Raw genomic sequence first — 15,637 nt, forward strand, 5'->3', positions numbered from 1 at the left:
AAGGAATGTGTACATGAGTCTCTTTTCTGTCGTTGCATGTAGCTAGGCGCTTCTTCTGAACCGGTGGAGCTTTTGGTTCTCTTTTTAGTAAATCCTCCCCTCTTTTGTATCCGAGGGGCGTTCGATATGCATGAGACCAGCAATTTTAGTGTTTCTGTTCATGATGATAGTATTGTTATTATGATTAATGTCGTCCGTTTGTTGATAATGATATAATTATATATACAACACATATTATTTGTATTATTTTTTTACATTTTCATGGTATGGCGGTCGGTTTTTATTTTTTATTTTCGATTTACCTTGTGAAACAAGATGCAAATGAGGGCAAAAGAAACAAAAAATCTGGGAATAAATTATAATCTCTTTTTTTGCTATAGTTTCCCGAGTCTTGGTGTGTGTTTCGGAGTTTTTGCCCCGTCTTTTGTTTTATACAAGTCATTCGTGCACAAAGCATATCAAATTCCTCCCACTCCTCCCCCTCTGCACCAGCCTCTCCCTCCGTCCCTCCATCCCTCCCTCTCTCGGGTGAGTGTAGCTAATAAGAGACACATGGGATGAGTGTGAGACATGGGAGGTGAGTCGCTCCAGTGAGCAGCAGCAGCAGCAGCAGCCACCCTGTAGAGCCAGCATTCCTGACTGCGCTGTAAAAAAAAGAAAAAAGAAAGAAAAACGGAGAAAAGAGGGAAATTTGGGGAGAAGGAGAAACAAGGGAGGAGCTGAAAGGAGTGATTTACTGATGCTGCTGAAGGCTCAGGGTTATATGTGTGTGTGTGCGTGTGTGTGTGTGTGTGTGTGTGTGTGTGTGTGTGTGTGTGTGTGTGTGTGTGTGTGAGACCGACAGAGGAACCTCCTCCCTGCAGTTCTGCGGCCTTCGCTGCCGCCCCACAGATCACATTTATTGATACGTCTCAGAATCTGCAGCTCCATTCCTTCACGCTGCTCCTGCTGCTGCTGCTGCTGGGCGTCTCGTATTTTCTGTGGGGTTTGTGTCATTTAAAGTCACCTTGAAAAAGTGTGTCAACATAATGTAAAGCGCCTTCCTGCAGGACAGATCTCATTTTTACCCCCTCTGGTGAAATCACATCTGGGGTTTTATTCTTAGCACATCATCAGTCGTATTTTTTTTTTCCCTCCATTGTGGAGGAGGAGGTGAAAGTCAAAGACGTCGAATGTTTTTAAACACAAACGCTGGTCCAGATGCAAGGCAATCATCACTGTCACAGTTGTTTATTTTCTGTTTAATCTTGTTGAGTCAGCTTCTTCTTTTCTGTACCTACAGCTCCATTTTTCAGATTGGACCCGGACCTGCATCCATTTAATCATCCTCTGCTTTTGCGTGTGTATAAAGCTCTGATCCAGAGTCAAAAGTTGAACAAGAAGAGCTCCGAGCAGCTGGAAGAAATTGATACTTTCTGTAGGAAAACAAACCTAAACATACAGCCAGAACTAGAGCAAAATGGCTGAAATCATATCTTAATTGGTCTAGTCAAAGTCCAAGTCTAAATCAAATTAAGAATCTTTAGCAATGCTTAAAAGCTGATGTTCACAGATGCTCACAATCTGATCTGACTGAAGTGTTTTGTAAAGAAGAATGGAAAGATTAAAAGCCAGCAGAGTCGTTACTATAAAAACAAAGTTCCTGCGGCGTTAAAAAGTCTGGAAAAATGTTTATTTTTATATTTTGTACAAGTTTTAAAAAAAATAATAACTGAGAATTTTAAAAAGTTTTTTCTTCCAGACTTTGCTATTCAATGATTTCAAACCAAACAGCTCACATTCATATTTATGGTACCAAATTTTGACTGATTGATAAATAAACTGATATAAATCAGATTACAGTAATTAATTAATTAATTAATTATTAATATCTAAAAGATAAAATCTTGAATCTGACCTCCATTTTCTGAAAATTGAGGAATAACAGAATAACTGACCTCTATTAACCTCAAACAGTTAATCCCACTCGCTGTCACAAGATGGTTTGGGGTTAATTTATTCTCTAAAATGGACCCAGTTAGACTGGAAACCTTGAACTGGAGTCAGTGTAGATGGCAAACAAATAAAAACAAATCCTGCATTTTGGAATGAAGGAATCATAGATCAAACTAGACATAACACAGAGGATTAGCACTTAATCTGGGATAATCCAGTCCTGATTTGGAAACATTACACCATTTATCTAATAATATAAGTTGCTCAAGAAGTGAAAAATTAGTGAAATATAATTTTACCACATGGATGAATTGAAAGCTAGCTTCCACGTTGTGTTGCTTCAAGGGTTTAGGGGCAAAAAAAATTATGTTTTCAAATTAAATATCCATAATGACCCAAAAAATAATCTGGGAATGAGTATCTAAACTTTTGAAGAGGAAACTTTGTGTTAATCTTGTGCAAAATATCGACTCACTATAACAGCTGAATACAGACTCAGTTCACAGTTAGCAGGTTTTATTCAACAACGCAGCCTGTCCACTGTTTTCCACTTTGTGCTTCTCTTTCAATAAAATAAAATACTAAAATGTGGTTGAAATGTGACAAAACTCTGATTGCTTTTGCAAGCTTGTTTACATGCTCACTTCCTTGCTTCTTGCACATCCCATGTTTTTGTTTTGTTAGTTACTCAAGCCAAGAGAACAGCAGCTCTACAGCCACAGATTCAGTCCATTAATTTTTTTCTGTTGTTAATTTTTAGCGGTGCGTTACTGAGCCAGTGAAGCTGCGCTAACCAATATGTCTGCAAAGTTTCTGCTCAATTTTAACATCAAACTCTTTACAACGCAACAATTATTTGAGAGAAATGAGGAAAACATCGAAGCTGATGTCATGGCAATATTTGCTATTTCATTGTTTTCTAATCTGGTCTTGCATTCTCGCATGTTTTCGGAAAAAGATTTGCAGTATTTTACTTCAGTTTCACTTTAATTATGCATAAATGTTACAGATACAGACAGTTGGAAATGTTCAAAACACAATATTTATCTGGTATCAATTAAATCCTATTAAAAAAAAAACAAAAAACAAACATCTCTGGGTTGAAAACACATCACTAAAAAATGTTTTGCTCAAGCATCTGGTCTCAACATGTGACTTTCATTTGTGCAAATCAAACAAGTCCAGCCATTAGGATCTGTCTTTTATTATGAGATAATTAAAGTCACACTTTTACAGCTTCCATGGCCAGTGCTGTTAACATGACACACCAATTAAAACGTTTTCCGCAGAAGCTTGAATAGTCTTGGTCCAAATTTCCAGAGAGGGGAAGAAATCACAAGTTTTTACATTTTATGCCAGTGAATCTTAAAGTTATAAGAAGAAGAAAACAAAAAAGAAACAGGAGCAAATAAATTAGAAAAAATAAAATAATGTCCAAACTTTTTGTCTTAAGGGCCGAAATCGTTGAGTCAAAAGTACTGACCGGCCAAGAAAATAAAAGTAAAAACAAAAAAGTAAAATCAAGCAAATTAAATAGTTAATTTTTTTTTTACTGTAGATCCAGAAATGTAAACATTTTTTGCATCAAATAGTTTTTTTGTTTGTTTGTTTGTTTTATTTGGCAGGACTTGGGTCACTTTCTGTCAAAAACATTTTTTATGTTTATCCAAGTTTGATAAATTAGTTTGGACAAGGCAACAAAATCTCTTGGTTCTATTTATTATAAAAAATATTAATTCTTTGTCTTGTTGTTATAACTTTAACCTTATTATAAATAAAAGTCTCCATCTGCATCAAAATCAGTCCACAGGCCACAAAAAATGGGAAAATGTCTTGATTTAAGTCAAATTATCTGCTAATGAAACAAGTATTTTTTTTTTATCAACGTTAAAGAATTAATAACTTAAAAGAAACTCCTTTATCTTGCTGTAAAGCTACTTGTAAGTCATTGCAAGAGCACCAAGATATTTGCATTATAAACTAAAACGACTTGTTAAGGTTTTGTGATTTTGCAGTGTTAACATTGTCGCTGCAGCTAAAAGGTTGTAGGTTCCAATCCCAGAGTTTTTTCTGCAGTTTGCACATTCTTTGTCTAAAGTGTGGATTCTCTCTGGTTTCTCTGTTAACCTGAAATAGATACATATCATGATTTTTATGTGTTAGAGATTTATTTAGGTTTCTGTTTTGGTCATTTCTTCATTGTTCTTTTGCTTTATTTTAATTTACTCCCTGTATTACTTTCTGTTTACTGTTTATGTCAGTTTTATTTTTCCCTCTTTATTTCTCTCTGCTTTGTTTATTTTCCACCTTTAGCTCAGCCTCCCTTCTTCACAGCAGTTTGAATTCATTCCTCTCTTTTTAACTTTCCTTTAAGGATCAGATTTAAAACATATTTTGCTTTCATCATTTTTTTTCCCCATAAAAAAAAAAAAAATCATTTTTGGATTTCTCTTTGCCACAGATCGTCTGGCATCCAGATACTTCAGTAAACATATTTATCCTGATGACTGATCGGTTCCGATGTGTCGCTCTGGCACTCGGAGAGCGAAGCTGGTGTTCATTAATGCAGAAAGAAAACGACTGGATGGAAAGATCTGCAGGAAGAAAAGGAGAAACTCAGGGACAGCTGGCTTGTTTTTGGAACATCTTTCAGTTTTTAATCACAGAAGTTTGAATTGTGTTACAACAAATTTAAACTACATCCTTAATTTTGGATCAAAATACTTTAACTTTGTCATATTTTGTCACATCAACATAATACAATGTATTTATTGTTTGTTTTTGTGACAAACCAACACTAAACAATGCATAGTTGTGAATTTACTTTAAATATTTAATATCCTTGTCTGATTATTAAAGTATTTTTTTACTGAATTGAATCACAATTTGGTTTAATTACATTTGCACACAGAGCCAGGTTGTCTTTTGTAGATTGTTTTCACTAATACATTTAAAAAATGCATTTATTCAGGTTATCTTTTATATTTTCTGAAGAAAAACAATGAGTGAATCGATGGATGATTCACATTTAAAATTTTAAATGTGACGTAAACAAAGAGAAGGAATATTTAAGGGTTTTCGCAGCAGAATGAGAACATTGACATTTTCACTGAGAAAATAACAGATTATATTAACTCTGCCAAATTCTTCAGATTCATAAAATATTATGAATGGAAAGCTGCTAATGCCCCCTACAGGCGCAACGTGGGATGTTCTTTTTAATCTGAAGCATGAAAAGGGGATAAAAGATGAAGAATGACTTTTAATTTTTTATTCTGAAACGATACATAGACCGTACGTGACGTAAAAATGTTAATTTTACACAATCAGCTTGCTATTAATTATTAATTTATACAAGTCTAAATGGGATCCAGGCATATTCAGTACTACATACAGTAAATCACACTTTACTAACATTCCGAACACCAGCTATTTAGTTTATGATTAATTCATACGCGGACATGTAACTGAAGTATAACTACGCCTTTAAAGGTGCAGTATGTAACTTTTATGTAAAAAATGTTTTTACACATTTGTTGAAATTATCATTATGTTGTGACAATATAAGAAATTTAATGTTCCTCCTAGTACTAACTTCAGAAATACACAGCTCAGTCCGAAACAACCAATAAGAGCTAGGAGGAGGGTCTAAGCACTGTCAATCAGGCTGTGGAGGGTGTAACATGCTGCTTTCACCCTCCCTCTTGCTCTGTGCTACGCTACGGCTAGTTCACAAAAACAAACCCCGACATGAATGCTATAGCTAGTTAGCATGGCCACCGATGGTGAGTTGTTGTTCCACCATCAGCACATTTAGTAGCGTGTACATGAGAGTGATTGACAGCACTAAGGCCTTTGTCCTGGCTCTGATTGGTCGTTTTTGACTGGGAACAGCTTGATTTATTCACATTATCTGTCTGACACCATACTTTCATGACATCATTACAGTTTTAATAAATATGGAAAATAATTTATTTTTACAAATGTTGGACAACTTTTATAAAAAAAAAAATTGGTTACACGTTTATTGAAACTTTCACTGTCGTGATAGCTTGGTATGAGACAGATGATCTGAAAAATGTAGCTCCTCTGCCTCCTAGCTAACTATAAACAGCCAATCAGAGAAAGGAGGCGGGGATTAGCGCTGTCAATCACAATCTCATGACTCATCCTCCCTCACCACTTTGCTCTGTGCTACCTCATCTAGCATAGCATGTTGTGAATGCTCAGCCTTGTTAGCATAGCCACGGATAAACGTTTTTTTTTTTTTCTGTGAAAGTAAGCTGTTTCTCCTCCATTGTCATACTTAGCAGCATTGTTTGAAAGCGCTAAGACCCGCCTCTTGGCTCTGATTGGTTGTTTTTGGTCGGGGGGCATCCATTTCTTCAGACAGCAAAAGTAGATCAGGAGATCATCGATTTTTTTTTTCACAGACGATCTCATAACAAACTGTCATGACATAGTTATAGTTTTAACAAATACATAAAAAAAACATTGTTCTTTTTAATAAAAGTCACATACTGCAGCTTTAATGCGGACCTCATACTTGCACATTATCACTCTTGTGAACGCTTCTCACATGTCTGCCTAGAGACTCCATCCATTTAAAGGACTTTCCACAGAAGGCGCATATATATCGCTTCCCCTCGGTGTGAATGGTCTGGTGTCTGTTCAGGGCGCTGGTGGTGATGAAGGTCTTCCTGCAGATGTCACACATGTAGGGCCTCTCGCCCGTGTGCGTCCTGATGTGGGCCGCCAGGTGGGAGCAGTTGGTGAAGCGCTTCTCACACACGGAGCAGATGTAGGGCCTGTCTCTGCTCTCGTCGCCGCTGCTGTTCCCCCCGCCGTTGTTGTTGCTGAGAAACTGCTGGAAGTGCAGCGCCTGTTCATGCAGAGTGGTCGGCAGGCCGGTGTGGGGTGAGATGAACTCCTGCGCCTCTGACTCCGGGTCGTCCTGGTTCTCAGCGGAGTCGTGGATCATCCAGAAGTGCCGCTTGGGAGCGTCTCCCCGCGGCTGCTCCTGCTTCTCTTTGACCTGTGAGGTCTCTGGGAGCTCCTGATCAACGCAGCAGACTTCATCCTCTTCCTCCCCTCCCTGCTGCTGCTCCTCCTCATGGACAGCAGCCACTGCAGGGGGTGACTGATGGGGCTGGACAGAAGGAGAAGCAGAAGGAGGGGGAGGAGAATGCAGCTGCTCGGATTCAAGATAATTGTCCGATTCAGGCTCTACAAAACGAAAACACGCCACAGCAATTTCATTTTAACACAATTTAACACCAAGTTGCATGGCACATGGTTTCCAGGAGAATTATACCAAGAAAATACCTGAATGGAGGAGCTTCAGCTGCATCCTGAGCTGCCTGATTTCTAAATCTTTGGAGCGTAAAATCTCTTCCTGGTACACCGCTATTGTCTTCTCCACGGCTCCTAAAATCTCCTCCGCCACCGCGGAAAGTCTCTCGTTGAGGAAAACTCTAAGAGGCAGCATTTTCCTGAAAAGGCTGGAGGATCTTAGCGGTGATTGAAAACGGATTTCTGCGGGTCCATGAACGTCACGCTTCGCTTGTAAACACTGACGTGAAACGGGGAGTCACGTCAAGATGTGGAACGTGAAAACACTGCCGCCCCCTGGTGGGCTGGAGGGGAAAAAATGAAATTCAAAAATACTTCATTGATCCCAAAGGGAAATTAAATGTTGTTTCTCATTTAATTAAAGAGCTGAAGTGGGTAGAGTAACCAAAAAATGTACTCAAGTAAAATGTAGCCATTTAAGATATTACCGAAGAAAGAGTAATTTAATATTTTAAAAATACATCATCAGATGGACAAAAATATAAAGTTAAGAGGAAATTTTGGTATTTTACTGATAAAAATGACAATTCATATTAACAAAAAAATTAAAAATCAAGCAAAAGAAAAAAAAAATCCAAATCAGTTTCTGTCAATATAAAACGTATACAACTTTAACTAAAACTTCAAGTGTGTGTATTTAACTTGTGAATTTTTTGGTTAAAATATGTCTGATCTTCATTCAGTGAAGTTACTCACAGTCAGTAGATTATCAAGAAATTTTACTCAAATAAAAGTGGAGACACTTAATAAAATTACTCAAGTAAAAGCAAGAACTACAGTGTAGTAAAAGTACTCCTAAAAGAAAAAATATATTACAGAAATGACTTAATGCGTTTTGGGCAAAACTTGAATAATTAAAACAAATAATAAATAATTAAATAGTGCAACTCCACCCTCAAAACAAAGTGATTTTCTATCTATATCTATAAATAAAACATAATGTAAATACAGATATTTATCTTGTACAGTGAAGTTATAAGCTAGACAAAGATGATAGGAAAGTAAACTATAAACTCATTCTACATAATCAAGCTTTAAGTTGCATTTTTAAATATTCTGGGGTAAAATAAGTATTTTCTATACAATAATTCACTTAAAAACACCACAGTAACAGTATTTAATTCATATTTGTTCGCCGTTTCTTGCTTCAGTCTTGGAATAAAAATAGCAGTGGAGTCCTTCGGGGTATTGTCAGTTCTGTAATTAGACGCTCTCTACTCAACAAGTCAGGAATATCAGCCCCTCTGCTTTCATAGTAATACAGCGTACAGACAAGGAGTTCTTTTAAATTATCTTTAATCATTTCTAAATATTTAATTAGAAAGTCAAGGTAGAAGTCAAAACAGAGACAAAGTATCCTTGAAACCGTTTATTAGAATATTTCCGTATAGTTTTCCCTTCTAATTGTGGATCATAACACAATACAGCCAGTGTGTTAATGGACACTTTTCTCTCTGCAAAATGAGTGAAAAAAAGGATCATGCACATCTACAGTGAGGGAAAAAAGCCACAGATCTTCACAATCACACAAAGAGACACCAGAGAAAAAAAAACATACCGACAAGAACAGTTTATCCTAAAAACAATTACAGAAGAAGTTCGTAAACCTTTCAAGTCAAGGCAGGGGACCGCGCGTCCACATCTGGTAGTCAGCTTGAGCACTTTGTGTGGAGGTCAGGTTCGCACACAGGCCGTTCTCAGTAGACTCATCAGTGCAGCACCAGTGCATGTGTCAGCCTGTCCCTTTTTTCTTTATGGGAAAATATACCAAAAGATAAAAAAGGAGGAAAAAACCGAGGGAATGACAACATTACACAAATGGTTCGAACAGAGAGGGCGGGGAAGAAGCACTGCGAGTTGAGGGAGCCGATCCGGTTGGGTCTTTACGCCTTGGCATTGATGATGTCGATGAACTCCGGCTTGAGGGAGGCTCCACCCACCAGGAAACCGTCCACGTCCTTCTGGGAGGCGAGTTCCTTACAGGTACCACCAGTTACTGAACCTGAGAAGCAGCATTGATGCATTAGGAGGATAATATGCAACAATTACACATTATTGTGATTTACATCCGGAAATTTCATGCACGCGCACAACGCTGGAGGGTAAAAAGACAATTCTTTTATGTCCCATATGTAGCAGCGCTGCAGTGGTAGAACAAATCCGTTAACAAAATGAAACCTGGAGATGCACATATTACCAATTTAATCCACAACAAAGGGAAAAATAATGCAGAAAAATCGTTGAACAGCAACTCAAAACTACTCGTATTTTTTTTTCCTCACGCTATACACAAACCTGTCGCCATAGCAACTGATTGACAACAGCTTCACGGGTGCATCAGGATTCAACACACACACAAAAAAAAACATTTCCCACACAAAGAACAGATCATTGAGTCTGTCACAGTTTTATGTTTTCAGCTTTGATGTTTATTTTCAGATTATTAATAAGTGATCGTGGCTGATTAGTTAATTTAAACACCCAGTCTGCTGATGGTCAGTCAGAAAGCTGGTGTGTGGGTCGGCTTTTTTTTTTTAACTGAACCTAAACACACCAAATTCCACAGCACACCTACATGTTAAGGTTGTCAAAGTCAAGCTAGCATAACTTCTAACTTCCCTCTCCTGCTATTTCTCATTTTTAAATGAAAACTTTTTATTGACCAGTGAAATGCGATACCCTTAGACATAGTTTTCTAGTTATAGTGTTGACAATTAGTAGCAAAGCACTGCGTTCCTTTTTCTTTTACACATCAGGCGTACATTCAAGATTTAGCGCAATATATTGACAGCTAAAACCAAAGCTAGTCATCGTCAGAGAGCAGTTTTTCGCCCTCCAGCAGGGAAATGGGGCGGGATCTTATGCGTGTGACGTCACAACTTGTCAATAACTTTTTCAATTATAATTCAGACAGCTCACCTCCATAGATGATCCTCACAGAGTTGGCTACAGCTTCAGACACGTTGGTCTTCAGCCACTCCCTCAGTTTCTCATGAACTTCCTGAGCCTGAGGCATCACACAGAAATTGTGTTTGAAGCCACACAGCTCGGCCCTCGGTGGGGAAACATTCAGCTTTTCCAATATTTACCTGCTGTGGAGACGCAGTCTTCCCGGTGCCAATAGCCCACACAGGCTCATAAGCAAGCACAACCTTGCTCCAGTCCTTTACGTTGTCTGTCAATGAGATAAGACTTGGTATTGTGCAAGCAGACATATTTCCAAACCCTCCCTCTCTATCTGAACACAAGTTGCACCACTCAGACTCTGTCCTGGAAGCTGCATACCTGCAATGACTTTGGTCTGGGCAAACACCACCTTCTCCGTGATGCCTCCCTCCCTCTCATCCAGCTTCTCGCCGATGCAGGCGATCACGCCGAGACCACTCTCCAGAGCATGAGCAGTCTTTTGACCAATCAGCTAATGACCCAGGAAAAAAGAAAAACAAAAGAAAGTAGAATTAGGCTATCACTTAGGGCTTCCTCCGGTGTACAATAAGCCTGGCGGGCCACCAGGCTTTATTTGCCCCCACCCCACCAGGCTAAGGGTTGTTTGTTCACTTAAATACGCTTTTTTATAGACCAGTAGTAGTGGCAGTAAACACAGATTAAGCTACATATAGCTGACACATTGAACAAATTATGATGCTGCTCGTGCACATCTGAATTTTTGTAACTTTTAACATTTTTTAAACACAAAACATGGCTGGCTGCTGGTGGATTGCCCTAGCATCCCTATCACTGGGTTTAGCATGTTTTCTGTCAGACAACGCGACCTGCATGCACAGAAGAACGTTAGTATCACACAGCAGCCGAAGTTATTCGGCAATGGAGTCGACAGTAATCGTCCCAAAATCATTACGAGACAAAGGAAGCAAATTAAAATAAAACAACTAATAGCAACTGCCTTTTGTGGAGCTTTGACTGGAATTTCTGTTTGGAACAAAAAATTGATCCAATTGTGATTTGACGCGTTTTTGTGAGATGAGTTCTTTCATAATCATAATTTTGAGCCACTTTTTACATCAAACTTTTTCTGGTGCAGAATTCTTAAATTAAGTGACTGTTCAGACTCCAAACGTTTTGAACATGATCAGATATGTATCCAAATTAGTTCCATTTGTAGAAGTGGGGCAAATCGGATCTTTTTTGGGGTGACAATATCGGAATTGTGTCATTCAAATTGCAGTGAAAAAGGCAGATATAGTTGTGGCTTTTTCATTGCCAGCCTATCTCTAGCTGTGAAAAAGGCAGATATAGGCTTTTTCACTGCCTATAGCTATGAAAAAGCTACATTCAGACAGCATTTGCCTGCATTTAAATTAAATTAGTCTTGAATTTAAATGCTACAAGTCTAAACTGTAAGCAAGTCAGACATGATCATCTTACCTCGTCGCTCTCGCCGAAGACGTGGCGCCGCTCGGAGTGTCCCAGGATAACCCAGTTCACGCCGCAGTCCTTGATCATCGCAGGGCTGCAGGTGGGAAAATGGTCAGGACCATAAAAGCTCTGCTGAGCATTAAAGCTCAGGAAAATGGAGCATTAAAGCTCTCCTGAAGAAAATCAACTGGTTTCTTCTTTTTACCTAATCTCCCCAGTGAAGGCACCCTTGGGAACTTTGTAGCAGTTCTGAGCCGCCACACCGAACTTGGCATCCAGTTTGGACCTGGCGAAGTCCAGATAGATGGATGGAGCGCCGCACACCACCTCTGTTAAAACAGAAAACACAAGTTTATAATCCATAATATGCAATACAAAGTAGCACTGTTGCTCTTCCCTACCTATTGATGCACACTGTCAATCACCTGGCTAAAAAAAAAAGAAAAGGAACTGCGACATGTTTCCCTTGCCAAGTTCATTTGTTTGGAAACATTTCAAGCTAGCAGCTGAGCAATGAGCTTTTGAAAATCAAAATTAAAGATACATTAGAGGGATATCTTTTCATGCATTACTGGTGATAATCCAGTAAAGTCTTCATTTAATGTTGAAGACACCCTGTGGATTAAGAATAGTGTTTTTTTTAATACAACATGTAACAGATTGGGACAAATGTGCTGCGGGTTCTTTGACAGAGGTAGCAGCTATTATTGCAACAGAAAATAAAGGAACATTATCTCCATTTATGAATCAAAGTACACCCCTAAACTTCACTGGATTGTTTTTTCATTAACGACGCGCATCAAGGTTAATTCAATTATTGACCAAAAACTGTAGAAGTTCTTTCAGGAGTAGTTTTTTCATATTTAATCAGTCAGCCGTCCATTACAGGCAGAGGATGACTGGCTTATTTAGACAAAATGGTACATCTCTAATTAAAAACAAAAGTAACTAAATTATCAAAGCTTTGCAAGTACTAATACTTACAGAAATTTAGTGATTAATATATAAACCTCAATCTGGAGAAAACCCTCACACCATTTTTAGAATGTGACAATGCATTTGGACATCAGTTTTCAACAATTTAATGTTGTGCTTAAGATGATTACAAAATACATTTAAACAAAGATTACAATACAGTTAATACTCTGCAGCACTTTTCTTCCAGCAGCCTGCATGGGACAAGCAGAGTACAGTAAAGTAAAGACACTGACATTCACAATGTAACTGTATCTTTGGGGTTAGGAGGATCTATATTAGACGCTGCATGTTATTATTGGTTTGGTAAAAGGTCATTTGTCCTGAGCTGGAGTCATCTGCATTAAAGGTCTGAGTTCAGCCTCTAAAAGGTCACCAAGGGGTTTGCATTCTGCACAGGCCGAAGACTGGTCTGGAGCCCTGAGGTTAAAAGTCAAACTAGTAAAAATAACCAGAGAGAGGAGAATGATTTGGGGGGAAATTATAGAAATTTGACAGATTGGCTCTGAAAAGGTGGATTTATTTGGGGAGCAAAGTCCAAACAGAGTGAGTGACACTTGTTGGACTCAATAATAGAGTTGCATAACGTAGAGCTGCAAGAGGGACTGACTGACATTCAGTTCCTCTGTCTGGTTTGTCTCCAGACTGCAGGCAGCAACAACGCAGACGGCGCATTCAAGTCGCGATGGGAAGAAAAAAATCCGAAGGCAAAAATTGTATAAAAGTATCCACTATGAAAGTATGAAAGCACTTATGTTACTTAAAATACCCATAACTGTGCTTTTTGTTGCACTTTCGGTGCTAGGATTACAGCTAAAAGGCCACGACCCATGTCAAATGACGTGAGCCACCAGTTGAACCTGAACGCACCCCAGCAGTTGCAGAGACTACGTGCTTCTGCACGCGCACACCCACCGCCGACATGACGGCGGTAGCCCTCTGTGTCCTTCATCAGTGTCTCCTCACGACTTTCACCCTCTAATCTAGAGCCAGAAAAGCTGAAACAAAGACTTTATCTATTATCAAGTGTAAAATATTACAGAGGAGGAGATTTGTGATGCTAAAAGTCTTAACCGATTCATTGAATGACCGAGCTGTTTCCGAAGTAAAATTGGCCAGTTACACGAATTCAATTCTTTCGGGGTTGTTCAAACCTTAAAATAAAGGAAAGTGTCCAAATTCAAAGAGGAAATTGTGTAACTGTTGTCAAAAATCTCCACGTACCGACATTGGGGTCCACCTTGCCACTATTCAGGGTCTGGATGAGCTCCCCGAGGCTTTTCTTGTCGCCGTTCATTTTCCAGTTGCCACCGACGAAGAATTTCCTGCTCATGTTTGCGGATTTGTTTTGCAAGACTTTACTAGGAAAATGAAAAAAAAAATGACTGAAAGGCACAGTCCTTCTTGTCTGGGGCGAAAGAGCGAACGATAGAGGGCAGCTCGGGGTATTTATGAAGACGGAAATCCTGACTCCTCCTCTCATGTAGGCGGATTGGTTCGTGTGACAGGACGTCCGTGAACGCATCTTCCATAGATCAGAGGCGAGGAAGGGGAAAGAGGGAAAGTCACGGTGCGTTCAAGTACCGTGTGAAAACATCATGTCGCAAAACTCTTACAGAAATCCATGTCAATAAATAAACACATAACCAGGAACTAGGACAGCGACCAGTTTCTAGCTGCTGAATTAACTTAACAGACTAAATTTATTTTGGACCTACAGTGTCACAGCTATTTTCTTACATGGGTGAATCTTGCATTTAAGCCATCTAACGTTTTTATGTTTCATTATCTGCTGCTTCGAAGATGTCAAGCAAATGTCTGGAATGGTTTTATTTTGTTGTATTTTTAAACAAGCAATCAAATGCAACTTCATTGAACTCCAATGAGTCACTCCATATACTGCCACCTGCTGGCCAATAAATATAAATTATCAATATTCATTGAGGCATATCCCATATTGTGACGCTAGAGGGCGTTCTTCCATAAATCTTGCACCTCTGAGTTGTATTATGTATTCTGAATGCTGAAAAGCTTAAAAAAAAGTATTCATATTTCGCACTACTGAATCATCACTTGATTTAAAGATGAGTTTCGAGGCATCTAGCAAGAAGAAGAAACAAAAGCAAGAGCTGAAATATACAAGGACCTATTTATACCACATATTCAAATTTATGTTTGTCGTATTGGCTAATTTTCTATGTGACTAGTTGCATGTTCTGGCTGAAAGAAAAATAAAAGCAGTTCCTACACGTGCATTCAAAGAGTTTAAATAGTTAAATAGTCAAAAATGTGAGTTTATTAGTAATAATCTGTTTTGTCATGGTAGCTTTGATGCATTTCAATATTTTTATTTATTAAAAGCAACTTTATGTCAAAATGTAACTAAATAGGTAATTACAGATAAATTTAGCTGCTAGATCTTAGAAACCTAAAGAGTTCAGTTTGTTTTCAGAGTTTTCTTATAAACGGGTGCAAATAATATCAGATGAGGAATATTTATATAAAGGTCTCCTGTTTGCTAATATTTACAATCATGAATAAAAAAGTCGAAGGAGCAGAGAGTCAGTATTATAAACCATAGACATAATAGAAGAGTAAAAATAATCTTTATATATGTCTATGTTATAAACAATGCCAAATAGAACATTCATAACAATACTCTGAGTAATGTGAAAAAAGTCATTCAATTGGCTGCGATTAAACTAGTCCCGCCCTTTTCCAACGATTGTACGTCCGATTGGACAGTAGATTCCGGCTGTTTGTTTCTTACCCAGGATGCATTGCGCTACAAAGAAAATCGTGTTACGATGCACCTGAACTGGCTTTTAATTATGTTTATCATAGATGTACAGTTACTTTGTCATATTGAATGACATTGTATCAAGGAGAATATGGTGTTTTGCTAAATTTAGTAAGCTGATAATTTGCACCGTAAGCAAGAGTGTGTGTCTCGTTTATAAATAGTGTCTAGACCCGTTGGCTAGTACAGGAATCTTTG

At 38.4% G+C, this 15,637-nt stretch overlaps 2 protein-coding genes across 2 annotated transcripts; both read right to left on the bottom strand.

Annotated features, from left to right (window-relative positions):
• Positions 1–6,418: 6,418 nt before the first annotated feature.
• On the bottom strand, positions 6,419–7,594 carry LOC103136759 (zinc finger and SCAN domain-containing protein 2-like). The gene is made up of 2 exons (XM_007550161.2): positions 7,261–7,594; positions 6,419–7,161 (listed from the first exon to the last, which is right to left on the bottom strand). The coding sequence occupies exons 1-2, from the start codon at positions 7,421–7,423 to the stop codon at positions 6,476–6,478; spliced, it is 849 nt and encodes a 282-aa protein (XP_007550223.1). The 5' UTR covers positions 7,424–7,594; the 3' UTR covers positions 6,419–6,475.
• A 1,544-nt stretch (positions 7,595–9,138) lies between these two features.
• On the bottom strand, positions 9,139–14,087 carry tpi1b (triosephosphate isomerase 1b). The gene is made up of 7 exons (XM_007550162.2): positions 13,864–14,087; positions 11,870–11,993; positions 11,674–11,758; positions 10,573–10,705; positions 10,377–10,462; positions 10,207–10,294; positions 9,139–9,289 (listed from the first exon to the last, which is right to left on the bottom strand). Exons 1-7 carry the CDS (start codon positions 13,970–13,972, stop codon positions 9,171–9,173), a joined length of 744 nt encoding a protein of 247 aa, XP_007550224.1. The 5' UTR covers positions 13,973–14,087; the 3' UTR covers positions 9,139–9,170.
• Between the last annotated feature and the right edge of the window lie 1,550 nt (positions 14,088–15,637).

Source organism: Poecilia formosa, unplaced genomic scaffold (genome assembly GCF_000485575.1).
Source record: "Poecilia formosa unplaced genomic scaffold, Poecilia_formosa-5.1.2 Scaffold34, whole genome shotgun sequence".
NCBI classification, from domain to species: Eukaryota; Metazoa; Chordata; class Actinopteri; order Cyprinodontiformes; family Poeciliidae; genus Poecilia; species Poecilia formosa.